Genomic DNA, 18,514 nt, shown 5'->3' with positions numbered 1-18,514 from the left:
TACGTGTTTTCAACATAATACAAGAAATTGAATTTTGAAAAATGCAATAATTTTATACCAAAGCAACCCATCTGTGAATAACTGTTATTGATGGCATTTAGTCCCCTGTGCGCGTTTACTGTCAAAATTGACATGGTAATGACTTAATTCAGAGATTGACGACTGGAAGTTCCATCTGGTGTTGTGGGACACTCTCTCCCACTGCCAGGGGGGCCGAGCGACATCTGCTGCATTTTGGGTTGTCTGTCAGCGCGCCGCATCTTCTGTGAACATAGCGCTTTGAGGGGGGTGGCGCTGGTTTAAACCGCGATAAAGCTTAGTTTCCACCACCGAATGCGGGCACTGGAAATGTACCCCCAAACTCTCAACTACTGAAGACATATATCGGCCAACCCTTGTTCGCTCCGAAGAACAGGCTCTCTCCACAGGTAAACGCCATCTCCCCAAAAAGCAAGAACCCTAAAAACCCTTTTCAGACAGTGTCCTGCCACCTTACCCCAACCTCCCAACCCCCACCTGACGAATCCGTCGTGTGGTCCTTTTTAGAGGTGGGCGAGCCACAAATTAACAGGGAGAGCCGAGCCAAGGGTCTGGTTGGGCTCTAAGAGCCTGTGCTCGAGCCGAGCCCTGGAAACGTCTTGTACGTAAACTGTACAATAAACAACATATACAAAGTAAGATTAAAACTCCTCAAAATTCAAATAACTGTATTTTATTAACATGCAGAGGTGCTTCGACTTAGTACAATAGATTATGTCGCTGCATTAAGAATCTTTGTTTAAACATGACCTCAACCCCCCCCCCCATGGCAATTCCATTAGTGGAATCGGGCAAGTCATGTGCCCCCCTAATGGGGCTAAGATGTCTGCATAGCGCACCATTACAGGCTGTTTATATCAAGCCCAAGTATAGCGCACACCTCGAACTCACGTATTTCAAAGCGCTCTAAAATGCAGTAAGGAATAAACAGGAAGCACGGGGGAATGAAATGTATGCCGAAGATCACACAGTACGGTCAAGCAGGGGAGCCAGGAAAATCCCGTCTTTCGGATTTACATTGTGCCAGTCAGACTCTAGATGGGTATCTTTCCTTCTCATGTTTCACGTCACAGGTTATTATATATATAACAAGCGCTTTACAGGTAACAAAGTATAGGAAAGTTGCACATAGAATGTGAAACATGGACTCTGGATACAGACGAACTGGGAGGAAATAACACTTGTCCCTGTTGGGAGAATAAAGTCTGAAGACGCGAGCTTTTTAAGTCTTTCCAGAAAACATAAGGTTACAAATTAGTCCAGCGACACTCTCATTGGTGACTGGCCAGGAGACGGTCTCCAGCGACACACTCATTGGTGATTGGCCAAGAGACGGTCTCCAGCGACACTCTCATTGGTGACTGGCCAGGAGACGGTCTCCAGCGACACTCTCATTGGTGACTGGCCAGGAGACGGTCTCCAGCGACACACTCATTGGTGATTGGCCAAGAGACGGTCTCCAGCGACACTCTCATTGGTGACTGGCCAGGAGACGGTCTCCAGCGACACTCTCATTGGTGACTGGCCAGGAGACGGTCCTCGCAGACCCCAAGAAACCGAGTGGTAATGCTGGACTCACCCCTTTGTCAGACGAAAATGATTTTCTGTTCATTTATCTAAGTTGTAGGTGCACTGACTCTGTCACAACACTTAGGCCCTCATTACGACCCTGGCGGTCGGCAGTAAATGGAGAAAGGTACTGCCAATTTTCCCCATAATATGACATTGGCGGTTTTGCTCAACCCAAACCTCCAATGTATCGCTCCGTCCGCAACAGCGGTAACAGTTGCCAGGCTGGAGACTTCAGTCTCCAGCCAGGCGGACGTCACTAGCCCACCTCTGGGATTATGACCCTGTCTACCGCCATGGTTTTCGTGGCATCCTTAACGCCACGAAAACCATGGCGGTAGGCACTATTAGTGACAGGGAATTCCTTCCCTGTCACTGATATGGGTCTTCCCCACCCCCCTCCCCTGGTGTCTCCCCCTCCCCCACTCCAGACCCAACCCCCAACATACATGCACCTTCACGCATCATCGTACACACTTATGCACACATTCATCCATGCATGCATACATCCATTCACACACACATCCACACTCACTGAAATACATACAAGCACACATGCATTCACACAACACAAAATACACACTCATTCACACAACACAAAATACACGCACAAACATATAACACGCAAAACACACCCGCATTCACGCACACATAAACATTCACACACACCCCCACACACACACAACACCCCCTACCCTGTCGGAGCACCCAACTTAGCTGATTTCAGGGGGTCCTCCGGTAGGGGACGGGGCGCTGCTGCCAGCAGCCACGTCCGCCAGCAGAACTCCGCCAGGCCATATCATGGGTCAAGATCCGGTCTGCGGCGGTCTACTGGCGTGGCACTGCGACTGGCAACAGCTCCACCTTACAGCCATCCGCCGGCATGGACGCAGCCGGAATTTCGCCTTCCTTCTGGTGGAATTCCAGCTATGGTCATCGGCGACGGTCTTTTGGCGGCCATTGCCGCGGCAGTAGGCGGTTTTTACCGCCAATGTTCTAATGAGTCCTTTGCAGGTACCCAGTGCTTTAAATGGGCAGGTACCCTCCGGTACTGAGTACGTAAACGTCTTTAATTTGAAAGGGAGAGTCCCTGCCCTCCCCTGCACTCCGTGTTACTGTTTCAAGCTCTGTAGGTAACCGTGCATTTTGCAGTCCGTTCACACTGCATACGTGACCCGCGAGGTCGCACTCGAGTACTGACCGAAGTATGAAACCTGGAGTAAGTGTTTGTGGTGCCCAGTTTTAAACTTGAACCCATGCCAAGGTGAGCTCAGTCTGTGAACCGTGGAGGGTTGTGGTGGAACGGTTTCCTCTGGGTCTTAACACAAAAGTGTGCTTTAGGGGTGATGCTGTGCGCGAAGGGCTGTTCTGCACTGTTTCATTAAAAGCGCAGAATGCGTCATCGGGTACAAAACTGGCGCAAATAATAACTTCCTGTGCTCTGGTTCCAGCCTGCAGCTCGGTCTGTGCCATTACACTGCGGTAACTCACCTGTGTTTGTCCCTGGTCTGTGCATTCTGTTACTGTTTTGTGCCCCCAACACCCCTGCTGGAAGGTTGGATGTGGCATAGAACAGCAGTGTGAATGAGATGAGGAAGAGTCCATGTCACAGAGAGGGGTGGGGGGCTGCTCTCGCCTGTTGCATCGCAGGTGTGCAAGCTTCAGCGCCATGCCTCACTCCCCTCATGCCTGTCTCTTCTCGTTGCAGCCCCCTCGGACCCCTGTCAGAACAACCCCTGCCTGCACGGGGGGGTCTGCGAGTCTCACCTCAACCTGTACAGCTGCCGCTGCGAGCTGGGCTTCAAAGGCGAGAACTGCGAGATCGGTAAGGATGCGGGGTCCCCCCCGCAGGCTGGGGTGCCGTGCGTGAAGGGGGCATGAGCGTGCTGGCCATCGATGGATGTATGCATGGGACTTACAGAGCACACACCTGGCTACAAAGAGGGGGTGCAGGGGAGCAGCGCAGGCATACCTCTCAACCTCGTGACCCAAATGTGGGTGACACAGGCCTTTAAGAGGGTGAACCTCGAAACTAAATGGAGAACGAAGTCTTATCTGCAGGTGATATATGGTTGAAAAGTGGGTGACCCCATTAAAGTCTACCGAGGCGGTTAATTGTGTCAGACGGGTGAGTGGAAGTAGAAAGAGGGAGGCCCCCCCCCCCCCCCCATGAGAAAGTGTTGATAGGTTCACACACAGGCCTGACAAACTGTAGGATTGCTTGTGTGTGTCTGTGCATCAAGGAGCCTTGTGAACTTCTCAGCAGCCACACATTTGGGGGTGATCAGTGACCCCTTTTTTTAGCTGCAGAGGGGGACAGTACTTCTCCCTGCCTGGCCCCGCACCTGTAGACATCCCCCACCAATAGGTGCTCTAGCATGTTCTTGATGATGTCAGCTGAGAGCTGCTGTGACGTCATCCCCCATGGCCCTTTAAAGTTTGTGGCACTTGTGTTGGTTTCGGGGCCAGTGACGTAGAGACAGAAGGTACCACAGGTCGTCACTCACCGCCAGACCTGTAACACACATTTCTTTTTCACCAGTAATGTTCATTCCTATCACTGACTCTGTGATAAATTACAGTTCAACCCAGCGCGGCTCCCCGCAGAGCCTGAAGAGTCATTCTTAGACCCTGCCCAGGTATGAGGCTGCGGGAGTAATGCAGGAGTAACGCGGGAGTAATGCGGGGATGCAGGATTCCGGTGAGTCCACTGCTGCCCTGTTCAGGTCCGGGGAGGGCTCCTCGGTGCACGCGCCCGAGAACGGAAACGAGGCCCTGCAGGAGGGTGTAAATGCATGAGATAGCTCCTGGAGGCCAGTGATGTGTGAGAGGAGATTTCACGCTCCTCTGGAGATAATCTTCACCTCTTAATGCTCGCCGTGTCCGCAGTGATGGATCTGGCGGCCTCTGGGGCTGCGGTAATGCGGCTCCCGTTCTCGGAGGGCTTGGGGGGGGGGGGGGGGGGGGGGGGCTGCAGTCTTTTCCTCCCCCTCGCCCAGTCACCATAATCTCACAAATGGCCCTTGCTGCGGCTTCCCCCCGAGTTCTCCTGTGCCCATCAACCTCGCGCTCTTGGGTCCTCAGGGAACTGGGTCCTCACGCAATCGGGGTCTCACGCATCTGGGTCCCCGCACCCTTGGGTCCCCACGCATCTGGGTCCTCACGCGGGATCTGGGTCCTCACGCGGGATCTGGGTCCTCACGCATCTGGGTCCTCACGCATCTGGGTCCTCACTCCCTTGGGTCCTCACGCATCTTACTCCTCACGTATCTTAGTCCTCACGCATCTGGGTCCTCAGGGATCTAGGTCCTCAGGGATCTGATTCCTCACACATCTGGGTCCTCGTGCCTTTCGATCCTCACGCATCTGAGTCCTCACGCATCTGAATCCTCACTCCCTTGGGTCCTCACGCATCTTAGTCCTCACGCATCTGGGTCCTCAGGGATCTAATTCCTCACACATCTGGGTCCTCATGCCTTTCGATCCTCAGGGATCTGAGTCCTCACTCCCTTGGGTCCTCACGCATCTGGGTCCTCAGGGATCTGATTCCTCACACATCTGGGTCCTCGTGCCTTTCGATCCTCACGCATCTGAGTCCTCACGCATCTTAGTCCTCACGCATCTTAGTCCTCACGCATCTTGGTCCTCACGCATCTGGGTCCTCACGCACTGGAGTCCTCACGCACTGGAGTCCTCACGCACTGGAGTCCTCACGCACTGGAGTCCTCACGCACTGGAGTCCTCACGCATTGGAGTCCTCACGCATTGGAGTCCTCACGCATTGGAGTCCTCACGCCTTTGGGTCCTCATGCATCTGAGTCCTCATGCATCTGAGTCCTCATGGTGTACTGCCTAAGATGTACTGAGTCCTCTCCTCCTTGGAGTCTCATGCCATTGAATCCTCGCTTATCTGAGTCCTCTCGCTCTTGAATCCTCTCTTCTGAGTCCTCTCACTCTTGAATCCTCGCTCATCTCAGTCCTCTCGCTCTTGAATCCTCTCATCTGAGTTCTCTTGCTCTTGAATCCTCGCTCATCTGAGTCCTCTCGCTCTTCATTCCTCTAATCGGAGTAATCTTGCTCTTGAATCCTCTCTCATCTGAGTCGTCTCACTCTTGAATCCTCTCGGCATTGAATCCTCTCATCTGAGTCCTCTCGCTCTTGAATCCTCTCTCATCTGAGTCCTCTCGCTCTTGAATCCTCTCTCATCTGAGTCCTCTCGCTCTTGAATCCTCTCTCATCTGAGTCCTCTCACTCTTGAATCCTCTCATCTGAGTCCTCTCGCTCTTGAATCCTCACTTAACTGAGTCCTCTCGCTCTTGAATCCTCTCTCACATGAGTCCTCTCGCTCTTGAACCCTCTCATCTGAGTCCTCTCGCTCTTGAACCCTCTCATCTGAGTCCTCTCGCTCTTGAATCCTCTCATCTGAGTCCTCTCGCTCTTGAATCCTCTCATCTGAGTCCTCTCGCTCTTGAATCCTCTCATCTGAGTCCTCTCGCTCTTAAATCCTCTCATCTGAGTCGTCTCACCCTTGAATCCTCTCATCTGAGTCGTCTCACCCTTGAATCCTCTCATCTGAGTCCTCTCGCTTTTGAATCCTCTCTCATCTCAGTCCTCTCGCTCTTGAATCCTCTCTCATCTGAATCCTCTCGGCATGGAATCCTCTCATCTGAGTCCTCTCGCTCTTGAATCCTCTCTCATCTGAGTCCTCTCGCTCTTGAATCCTCTCTCATCTGAGTCCTCTCGCTCTTGAATCCTCTCTCATCTGAGTCCTCTCGCTCTTGAATCCTCTCATCTGAGTCCTCTCGCTCTTGAATCCTCTCTCATCTGAGTCCTCTCGCTCTTGAATCCTCTCATCTGAGTCCTCTCGCTCTTGAATCCTCACTCATCTGAGTCCTCTCGCTCTTGAATCCTCTCTCACATGAGTCCTCTCGCTCTTGAACCCTCTCATCTGAGTCCTCTCGCTCTTGAATCCTCACTCATCTGAGTCCTCTCGCTCTTGAATCCTCTCATCTGAGTCCTCTCGCCCTTGAATCCTCTCATCTGAGTCGTCTCGCCCTTGAATCCTCTCATCTGAGTCGTCTCACCCTTGAATCCTCTCATCTGAGTCCTCTCGCTTTTGAATCCTCTCTCATCTCATTCCTCTCGCTCTTGAATTCTCACTCATCTGAGTCCTCTCGCCCTTCAATCCTCTCTCATCTGAGTCGTCTCGCTCTTGAATCCTCTCATCTGAGTCCTCCCGCTCCTGAATCCTCTCTCATCTGAGTCCTCTCGCCCTTGAATCCTCTCTCATCTGAGTCCTCTTGCCCTTGAATCCTCTCTCATCTGAGTCCTCTCGCCCTTGAATCCTCTCATCTGAGTCCTCTCGCCCTTCAATCCTTTCATCTGAGTCCTTTCGCTCTTGAATCCTCTCATCTGAGTCCTCACGCTCTTGAATCCTCACTCATGAGTCCTCTCGCTCTTAAATCCTCTCTTACCTGAGTCCTCTCGCTCTTGAATCCTCACTCATGAGTCCTCTCGCTCTTAAATCCTCTCTTACCTGAGTCCTCTCGCTCTTGAATCCTCTCATCTGAGTCTTCTCACCCTTGAATCCTCTCTTCTGAGTAGTCTCGCCCTTGAATTCAATCATCTGAGTCGTCTCACCCTTGAATCCTCTCATCTGAGTCCTCTTGAAACCTCTCTCATCTCAGTCCTCTCGCTCTTGAATTCTCACTCATCTGAGTCCTCTCTCTCTTGAATCCTCTCTCATCTGAGTCCTCTCGCTCTTGAGTCCTCTCTCATCTGAGTCCTCTCACCCTTCAATCCTCTCTCATCCGAGTCCTCTCGCTCTTGAATCCTCTCTCATCTGAGTCCTCTCGCCCTTGAATCCTCTCTCATCTGAGTCCTCTCGCCCTTGAATCCTCACTCATCTGAGTCCTCTCGCCCTTGAATCCTCTCTCATCAGTCCTCTCGCTCTTGAATCCTCACTCATCTGAGTCCCCTCACTCTTGAATCCTCACTTCCGAGTCCTCTCGCCCTTGAATCTTCTTTCATCTGAGTCCTCTCGCTCTTGAAGCCTCACTCATCTGAGTCCTCTTGCTCATGAATCTTCTCTCATCTGAGTTCTCACGCTCTTGAATCCTCGCTCGTCTCAGTCCTCGCGCTCTTGAATCCTCTCATCTGAGTCCTCGCGCTCTTCAATCCTCTCTCATCTGAGTCCTCCCGCTCTTGAATCCTCTCTCATCTGAGTCCTCTCGCTCTTGAGCCCTCTTGCTCCTGAATCCTCTCTCATCTGAGTCCTCTCGATCTTGAATCCTCTCTCATCTGAGTCCTCTCGCTCTTGAATCCTCTCTCATCTGAGTCCTCTCGCTCTTGAATCCTCGCTCATCTGAGTCCTCTCGCTCTTGAATCCTCACTCATCTGAGTCCTCTAACCCTTGAATTTTCACTCATCTGAGTCCTCTCGCTCTTGCATCCTCTCATCTGAGTCCTCTCGCCCTTGAATCCTCTCTCATCTGAGTCCTCTCACTCTTGAATCCTCACTCATCTGAGTCCTCTCGCTCTTGAATCCTCACTCATCTGAGTCCTCTCGCCCTTGAATCCTCACTCATCTGAGTCCTCTAACCCTTGAATTTTCACTCATCTGAGTCCTCTCGCTCTTGCATCCTCTCATCTGAGTCCTCTCGCCCTTGAATCCTCTCTCATCTGAGTCCTCTCACTCTTGAATCCTCACTCATCTGAGTCCTCTCGCTCTTGAATCCTCACTCATCTGAGTCCTCTCGCCCTTGAATCCTCGCTCATCTGAGTCCTCTCGCCCTTGAATTCTCACTCATCTGAGTCCTCTCGCTCTTGAATCCTCTCATCGGAGTCCTCTCGATCTTGAATCCTCTCTCATCTGAGTCCTCTCGCTCCTGAATCCTCTCTCATCTGAGTCCTCTCGCTCTTGAATCCTCGCTCATCTGAATCCTCTCGCTCTTGAATCCTCACTCATCGGAGTCCTCTCGCTCTTGAATCCTCACTCATCGGAGTCCTCTCGCTCTTGAATCCTCACTCATCGGAGTCCTCTCGCTCTTCCTCACACATCTTATTCCTCTCACCATTGAATCCTCGCTCACCTGAACTCTCACACCCTTGCGTCCATCACTCCTGATTCCTCATGTCCTTGGATCCTCTCGTCCTTGGATCCTCACGCTCCTGGGTCCTCGCACACCTCGGTCCTCTCACCCCAGTGTCCTCATGCACCTAAATCCTCTCGTCCTTGGATCCTCCTACCCCAGGGTCCTTGCATCTTTGGACCCACGCGCACCTTGGTCCTCCTAAATGTCATTCCTCTCACAGTGGCCTTCACCTGCGTAAGGTCTTGCACCTTCGGGTCCTGTTGTCTCTAGATCCTCAGGGATCTGGGTCCTCGCAGCGTGTTTAGTCTTCAGCTTCCATGAAAAGAGAGAATGTTACTAAAACTAGTAGTACTATTGAAGGGGTAGAAGCAAAATAACACTATTCTCTGGGGACAACAATCCTTATTTCAGTTTATTCGAGGCTAGGGCCTGTCTGAATGAAGAGTGGCACAGTCAGTATATCTCAAATAAAATAAATTCAATTATTTAATTCACACATCGGACTAACAGGGCACTAAAAGGTACACATACCCTGGTTTGAGGCAGGATGGAACTCAAAAACCTCCAAATTTCAGGATGAAACTTTATATATGGTTTGGAATTCCCCATCCTAATGTCATCGACAACACTGCCTATGATGGAGGAAATACATACTATCCATCCTGTACTTTTATTTTAGACTTTCCTACAGAAATTGGAGGATTTTCTTAGTTATCTCTGAACACCCAATAGCGGTCCAAGGTTTTTAATTTCTAATTTTCAAACAGTATGGATCACAAATGTTTCTTTCAAGGAATATGCGCGCTTAAGCCTACCTCAAAAGATATTGGCTAATTGATGCTGTTGAAAGATTGTAAATCTACAGAGTATTTCGCAGAGTACCGATTTATAGTGAGTAACAAAAGTCAGTAACAGACATTTCAACATGTTTCAACCCTCTTGGCATTCATTAGGATGTTGAGGAAAAAATGTCAATGAAATGGCAAACTATACATTAAAGGAACTATCTCTGAAGATTTTCGGGTATGTCACAACTGGATTTTTGGGCGAAAGGAGTCAAACTATTATAATCTGCAAAACGTGTTGTAGGATATGTGTTGAGGCCGAAGGAGCCCTAAACATCAAAATAAACACAAAACAAAGCGGTACCTGAACAGAGACGGTACAGTTCATGAAAGCTAACATCTTGTCCCGCCAGTGAACCCACATAAGCACCTACTTCGACTTGTAGCCAAAACAATAAATTAGGCCGGTATTTTTATTTTCTAGTTATGGAGAGGTGACCCCTGACCAGGAAGTAGACAGACCCCTAACTAATTCTAAATATGGTGGAAGCCACTAATAGCAGAATGCTAACATACATGTAGAGGTGACATGACAGCCTGGTCCTACAGGTGGGGTGATGACATTTGATGGCTCTAATGGGGGTCTTGGGCATAGCAGGGAGGAGTCAGCAAGCACAGTGCCTGCATGTGGGGAAAGAGGGTGGATTGATGCTGAGCTGTTGGGTTGCGATTGGGTGAGCCTGTTCTTTGGGGGTTGTCTTGATGCACTCTACAGTTGAGGGCATTTTGCACCTCTGAGAAGATGTTGGGTGTTTGCTTCCTGGTGGCGTGTGGGTTTAATGGGGTTTGCACAGCCTGCATGGAAATAGATAATTTATTTTAGTATTGGTGTTGAGTGAGATGGTCCTTGTGCTGTTGGAGTGGAGGTTCTTACAGTCCTACTTGACTGGTTTTTGCAGTGCTGGCATTGGGTCAGATGGTCCTTTTGCTGGTATTATTGCATTGACTTCTCTAGCAGTGCTAGTGACTGGTTTGCGTAGTGTTCGTATATGTGAGATGGTGTTTGCGCTGTCAGTGTTGCACGTCTACTCTTGTAGTGGCAGTTGATTGGCTCTTGCATTGTCGAGGCACGATGAACCTTGCTCACTTTGGAAATGGTTGCAAGGGCCTGTTCTTTCCCAGCACCCCTCAAGCACATGTGCTCTTTACCTGTCTAGATATTGACGATTGCCTGACATCTCCTTGCCAAAATGGCGGCACCTGCGTCGACGAAGTCAACTCGTTCTTATGCCTGTGCTTGCCGAGCTATGAAGGGCTCACCTGCGAAAAAGGTAAGGCGTGCGCACTCCTATAGAACTTGAAGAGTTGTGGATTCATGTGAAGTTAGACGTAGATGGACATTCTACCTGAGGATCTGGAAGTGCCCTTGATTATAGTGGTGCTGCATGACGTGCCTTGTCACTGATTGGCTGATTCAGCGCGCTAACAAAATGTGGCCAATTTAAGGATATTTGGCAGGTTAATACCTAACTGTTGGTGTTCACACTTTGATGTTTTCACCAGGTCTTAGTTATTTCACGAGACCCCACCAATCTTCAAATTCCCTCTCTGAATAATATTGCTGTTATTTAATATGTATTTTCTGTAGAATGAACATAATTCTTTATCTTTCCATTTTAGCAAGAGCCTCTCATACAAGAGGTGGTGTATATAGAACCTTGGGGTGTTCAGGAATGAGTGTGCGTTTGCACGTGTATATCTCTGCATTTATGGTCGAGTGTGGGGGTGACTGTATGTGAACGTGTGCACATGTTTGCATGTATGACTGTATGTGCATGTGTACACACATGGACTCCATGGGGAGATGGGTGGGAATACCTCTAGACAGAACACTGTGCAGCTGGTATTTACATATTTGCATCACACATTTTTATTGATAGTTCTGGGAAGCATAGAAAATCATTAAAGTTGCATTACATTTACTGAGAAAATTGTAACCTGCAATATTTGTTCTACAGTTATTCAAGTCAAACAATAATATTCATACAATTCCACTTTACATGTTTCCTGGTCACCTACAGTCCCATTTCTCCATCTCCCAGTTAAGTGTTTTCCCTGCCAGTTAGGTCTTTCCTATAACAGGAGCCCCCTCAAAGATTCTTTAAAGATTATACACAGGCATTAACTGTTACATGAATTCTCACTGCTCCAATATAAAATATTGATATACAAATCTTAAATGCTACTTTGGTATAATAAATGTAATCTTTTTACTGAATATTATATTGATCATGAGTTTAAATAAGACAGCCCATTAAGTTACATAAATTTACTGTACTCAAATCACTAATTTCTGTTTTTTTAACAGTTTTTAGTGTTATGTGCTAATCTTATAATTAATTGACTGTTTCATTTTTCTATGATTTGATATTTAAAACACAAAATAAACTACTATAGAAATAAAAAAAAGTGTAACCTATAAATCAATTAACCATTACATTTTCCTTTAGTTTCCTTTTTATTCCTTTTGATTTGTACAAAGAGTCTTAGCTAAGGGATTTTACAACCCAGAGCAAGTCGCACATGAGTTAGGTGTCCAAAGAGGTAATTGAGGCAGTTCCAGCTCCACGCCAACCCCGCCGTGCCTCGCCTCGTTTCTTGGTGTTACGTCTCCTGCCTTGCAAGATACATTCAGAGTGCACCTATGTGCTATGCGATAGAGTACCCTGTCGGCCAAACACTAAATCAGCCCCTAAAATGTTGTGAAATATGGCCATTAACAGAATGGGTGGCACTGTAAAGAGCCTTATTTTGAGTTTCAGACAGGGTACTCGACCGCAAATAGGACAGAGTAACCTGTCCGCCATTCTAAGTGTCTACTTTGAGTCAGCAGGACCATCCTATTTCTGACGGCGGTGTCCCTCCTGGCTCCACCTACAGCCAAACAGAGTTTGTGTTGTGTGTGTAGGTGCATCAGACCATCCACCCTCTTTGGAGCAGATGCTATGAGGTTTTTTTTTTTTTGTCAGTATGGGACTGCTGGGGAAACCCTGCTAGTGCCGACCTGAAAAATGACCCCCACATACTCGAAGAATGCTCTGAAGATATTAGATTTTTTTTTCCCCCAAAACAAACTCCTACTCTGGGAGTTCATTGTTAGAAAGCAATACAGTGTGAGGTGCAAACGCCTAAGACATGGCGGCTGCTCACTAAACTTTCAGTGGCTTTAGAAGGGCCACCGTGATGATGGTTGCACTGAAGGCATAGAGACCTACCTCGGTTGGGTCGGTAGGGATCTCAAAATATAGCGGGTGGTAGTCCAGGCATGGTGACGGAGACCCTTATTTTGCTTCTGTCAACACCCGTGTTTTAAGATTAAGTAGTATAGACTCACAGGAATTCGTCCCAGATCACCAGTTCCAATAAGCCTAGCTCCAAACTTAAGAATCTTGCTTCCACAGTTTTTAGCATGAGAGAACAGGGAAAACTGATTCAGTGACTGTAGATGTTACTTGTCGCATGGCTGAATTCCAAAACATAATTTGTAGAACAGATGGCCATCTCCAAACTCACACTGCAGTTTTGATCAATTATTTATTCAAACATTTTTGCATACACTTCTCCCACATATGTCTTCAGTGCTTAATATCGTCAATTAAATTCATTCCCTGCACCATCTTATAACTTCCAGAAAGGCTATCCTTGTTGGTTTATAGAGAGGGTCACAGCTGCAGCTAGTTTCAGATGATAAAGTCAACTAAAATTACTTGTCCCAATGATTACAGTGAAGATAATGTATTCCGTGCATTCTGTAAGTAGGGAATGTGAACTCTCATTCGGTATAGGGCACCCACAGACACAACTCTTTGTTGACGATATTTTCGTCTCTCAGATAATTTCAGCAGAACCTTCATCAGGGCAAGAGTGCACATATCTCAGGTTGTTCACAGCAAGGGTCGGTTCATTTGCAGATTATGGGCCACATGTGCAAACCTTTTTGCCTGTCGAAAACAGGCCTTTGCGCAGGATCGGTCCGTTTGCGAATGCTGAAAGCATTTTGACATGTACCAAACCAAAATGGTGATTCGGTAACCTGTTACCGAATCGCAGTTTGGGTTTGTGATTCGGTATTAGGAAGAGGGGCGTTGAGGGCGTCTCTTCCTAATGCCGAATTGGAATGGTATCTATGAATGCTTTGCAACTAAAATGTGGTCGCAAAACATTTGGAATATGCTGCCAATTTCAAATTGGTGGTAATCCATTTGCAAATGGGAAGGGGTCCCCAAGGGACCCGCTCCCCTTTGTGAATGTTTGTAAAACCTTTTGTTAAGAGGAGGCAGTGATCCCCTGGCCCACCGCCTACTCTTAAAAAATGAAAATAATTTTTATTTTTTTATTTTTTTAAACACATCTGGTGTTCCCTAAAGGTTAACAGGCTGTATTAAAAAAATCTTTATTTAAAAGCAGTCACAGACATGGTGGTCTGCTGACCCCCGCAGGCCACCATCCCTGTGATTTTTAGCGATTCCGAATGGGTTACAAACCAATATCTACTTCATTAATATTCATGAGGTAGGTCTATTTGCGACCTACTGGGATTTGCGAATGAAACTCAAGAGTTTCATATATTTGAAATAGTGATTTCCTAATTGCAATTTGCAGGAAATTACAGCTAGTAACTGGCTATTTCAAAGTTTGGTACACATGGCCCCATATTCCTTAATCACAAAGTCACATATGTCCAATTGCAACATATTAATTGCTCGACATCTTTGATTATACCTAATTTCCTTACCATCCTTTTGTTGTGGGTCAGCTAAGGAGCCTACCTGCTTGCTAATAATGGGTCACACATGATTCACTGGAAACTTTGCCCAGTAGAGGGTGGGAGGGTTCACTAAAGCATTTATGAGTACAGAAAGTCATATTACAGGAGTATGCTATTTTTTTTACTTACAAGCCTTGGTGATTCTGACCCAAAACATACACCTCGATATACGTAAAAGTGCAAAGAGGACACAGCCCTTTCTATTTCTATTAATAATAAATGCATATTACCCAAATTTCCCAATTTATTCACATTTTAGAAGTTTTGGGGCCAATTCACAAAGGCATTTAAGATAGTGTAAAGGAGGCCTACGTAACACACTCGAAATTGCCTTTGTGCCTAACCACAATTGTATATATGGGTTGTCAATTCAATTTGGCCTAACAATTCAGGCAGCATTATGGTCAGAATATATTTAAATATATTGTTTAACTTTTAAGCTTAGGACAGCGTTTTCAGTTGTTCCTTGCAGATAAATACAACAGTGTATTAACAGACTCAGTTTGAGTTTCTCTATTTTTACTCAAAGTGAGCAGTTAAGCAATGAGGAGTTTTGTGTCATGTTTAGGCCTGGGCGGTGTTCCGCTATGCTGAACTCTGCGAAGTAACTGAAAAACTCTGCTGCAAGCGGCGGAGTGCTCTAGATCGCGCTGTTCGTGCTGATTGTTAGCGCTGAGTGTTTGTTCAGCGTGAATGGCACCACGTGCAGCGCAAGAGGGCGCTGCTTCTTTCCTGCTGCTCGAATAGATTTCCTACTAAAGCGGCAGCTTCCTCAACGTGAACGGAAGGTTTCTCAACGCGAGTCGTAGCAACCATCCGCGACTGCCCACGTTTAGAAATCTTTCTGGGGGGTGGTCTGGAGTAAGATTTTCCTTGCTCGAGCTCACCAACTTAATGGTGGTGAGTGCGAACGAGGGAAAAAAACTGTGCTCCGTGAAGTTTTTCAGAACTCCGCGCTCTTAGTGGAGCGCAGAGTGGGAAAAAGTCCATGAGCGAAGTTCACCGACCACCCCTAGTCATGTTCCATTTATCACCAAGAGAGAGAACAGCAGCCCAAAAGTTACAAAAATCTTTAATTATTCCTAATCTTCACAAATGGATATTGAGCACCATGTGTTGACCTCAGATTCTTGTGTTCTGTTTTTACTATGAACCATTTTCTAGTTTGAAGAGGCATAACATGATTATCTAAGCTAGAAAGACAACTGTGGCACCTTTCAGTGATGTCTACCTGTCACAGCTAGCTCAATATTTGTGGTTTGTATGATGTCCCTTTGTAACACCTTAATTTTTATTTAATTAAATGGTCACCTCTCCAGAGTGCAAAGACCAGTGATGGATTTTTCTTTCACTTGAATGCAGCAATTACCTATTTGTCTATTGCCATCCATTTAGACTTCAAGGGTTCAGAACAGGGGCAGTTAGTTGTTGTCTCTGAGTATTGAGACTTTGGCGCTGTGCATTAAGCCAACCTTATTCCGTAATGCAATGACAGCTATATCTGAACTGAAGTCTGTCTTTTGTTTCTATGACTGATGTGACAAGTTGTCTATAGCAGCGCCAGCCATGTTACATCAGTGCATCTCAGTACATCTAATGAGGAGTCTGTCAATTATTTGTTTAAACTCATGGCATTGTTTTACAAACCACTGGTTTTATCTGCATCATAGTCACATAAACATTAGAAGTTCATCAGTAAAAGTGTGTAGTTTACTCAGTCTCACAGATCCCAGAGTAACAAGATTATATCTGTTGCTTCCAATACGGAAGACCCAGGGTGCCATAACACCAGTCTATATTTTGAACCGCAGTCAAGATTTGTAGAACTTTTCATCAACAAATAATCTATCGACCATACGATTCTTCATTTCTAGTAGACACAATGAACATGATTAAAATGGTTAATTGTTGTCAAAGTCAATTTGTTAAGACAAAGGCGCACAGTAAAGTTGTCTGATTCGGTTTGAACCAGCGGTCGAAGTACATTAAACAAGTATGGGAACTGTGATGCTGCAAACAGTGGGGGCGGGGTCAGTGAGCGTGGGGGCGGGGACAAATGCTTTCGATAAAAAAACTAAATATCCTTTAATTTTTTGGGGTCTTTCATCTTCAGGTAGCTTCATATAAAATAACTCAAGGCTTAAATGAAAAACGCATTTAAAAAAGTTACGTTAATCAGTGGCAAATGCACTATTCTGTATTATGAAACCTCTGTTAGTTAATGCACTGAGAGGCCTGTGCATAACCAGAAAACCACAAAATAAAATCTTAGTTGACGCAATGGATCATAGGGCTTGTGTATTGTTAGTGCTACGAGGGCCCAGCCTGTGACAGAAAGCACTGAGAGCATGAAAGTCATTTATTTTAAAAACTTGCATTACACGCAGTATAAGACAGACTGCTACCAAATGTGCAAAAAGGTTTCAGATAAAATGGTACTTCCAAAATATAGGTTTTAGTAAAGACCAGACTGTACGTAATGATTTATTTTTATATAACTGCCATGAAAATGGCAGTGAGCAGCTCAGCTGGAAGCTCCCTTGCACTACCAGTGGAAAATAATAAATCTTTGTCATCACAAAGCTTTGAGTGATTAGGTCAATTAAACTTGTACCTGCTCCCAAGCTCCCTTTACATATGCAGATTAATCAGGTTTGTGCTTTTGCATGTCTTTAGGCGAGGAGGCACCCTGGCAAGAAGGCCTGTTTGTTGCTAAGCTGCCGGCCCTCCCTTGGTCTCACAGCACAGGACATTCCCAGAATGAAACTTAAGGTGAAGCATTTGCACGATCGGAGTTTTCCTTCCCTGGACGGTTGTCTTTTCATGAAAAGTAAGGGAAAGTTTTTTCATAAATAAAAAAATTATAATAATTTAGGGGCATGCCGTGCCCCTCCGATCCCACCGAATTCGACCACTGGTTTGAACTGGAGTCAACTTATTTTTTTTGGTGCGGTTTTATACAGTGCTAACTAGACACAAAAGTATTGGAGCGCTTTATATGAGCACCAGTTATGTTACACAAGAACACATTCGTTTTTGGTAGATTAAGTGACTTGTCCAGAGTCACAGGATGTTGAGCCGACGCCGTGACTCGAACCTGCTTCCCGTGTCCAAAGATTGCAGCTCTGGCTGTTACGCCCCATCCTCACGGCGGGTGCTTCAGACCATGATGGAAGAGGACGCTGAGGTTGTGCACCCATGTCACAGGGACTCATCGCGTACCATTAATTAATGCCAGCTCGCACTGCTCGAGAGTCCATCTCAGGAAGCTCTCTGAATGCACCACTCTTTCATATCTGGAGAAGGCTTCCGCCAATTTATGTTCATCCAACGTCTCTGCTTTGTTCTACAAACACATTTCGCCCTAGCCAGCTTCAGATCCTTCCCTGGTTACCCACTCCTGCTGCCTCCCAGCTGGTCCCTTCGCACTTCATCACAGACACAGTGGCCTCTGGAACCCTGGGGATGCAGTGGTTGCAGCCGGCTTGTGCTCGTCAGTAATGAGGGCTGGAAGATCAGGCTAGGAACACGAAGAAAGGTCCATGTGCTTTGAGGCAGCTACTGTCTCTGGAGAAGCGTGGCAGAAAGCAAGCTAACAGTGTTTGCTTACCCCCCGCATCCTACTCACAATACTCCTCTTATTAACGCATGCTCACAACTCTCACGCGGCTGTGGCTGGCGCACTAGAGCAGCGGGAGCTCAGAGGTCACACACTGGAAGGGACCGTGGTTAGGTGTGGGTTCTATTTACTGTGCTGAACAGAAAATCATTCAAATCGAAGGTTCAAACAAGCATTTGCAATGCAAGCGGTCTCGCGTTTGCTTGTGCTCGAGCAATTAGAATTGTAAACTCCAAACCGGACTTTTCTTGCCACATAAATTGAAAATGAAAATAAAACAGTTTCACATAACTAACTGGCCTTTTTTCCTGCCATATAAACTGAAAAGTAAAAGTTTCACATAAGCAAGTTGACGGACGCCATCAATGCAAAGCAGACACACAAATGGAAATAACAGTTCACTCATAGTGAAACCTATCGGCAAAAGTGCAATTATCTACGTAACTGGCAAAAGTGCAATTAACTATGTAACAGGGTCTATGTCATGCAAAGCGCTCGACTTCTGCCAAGCGAGATCGCGTTGCGAAAAAAGAAACAAAGTAGTCCACAAACTGGACGGAAACCAGCGAGCCTCGTATGTT

At 46.8% G+C, this 18,514-nt stretch overlaps 1 protein-coding gene across 3 annotated transcripts in view; it reads left to right on the top strand.

Moving 5' to 3' along the window:
• The window catches only part of NCAN (neurocan), a 388,051-nt gene that overhangs the window by 308,914 nt on the left and 60,623 nt on the right, over nucleotides 1-18,514 (top strand). For all 3 annotated transcript variants that reach the window (XM_069216521.1, XM_069216522.1, XM_069216523.1), the window contains 2 exons: nucleotides 3,317-3,433; nucleotides 10,704-10,817. In XM_069216521.1, coding sequence (XP_069072622.1) covers nucleotides 3,317-3,433; nucleotides 10,704-10,817 — 231 coding nt within the window. The remainder of the gene's footprint in view (nucleotides 1-3,316; nucleotides 3,434-10,703; nucleotides 10,818-18,514) is intronic.

Source organism: Pleurodeles waltl, chromosome 12 (genome assembly GCF_031143425.1).
Source record: "Pleurodeles waltl isolate 20211129_DDA chromosome 12, aPleWal1.hap1.20221129, whole genome shotgun sequence".
Classification (NCBI taxonomy): domain Eukaryota; kingdom Metazoa; phylum Chordata; class Amphibia; order Caudata; family Salamandridae; genus Pleurodeles; species Pleurodeles waltl.
Note: the sequence above shows the minus strand (reverse complement) of the source record. Positions and strands in the feature narration are given on the sequence as shown.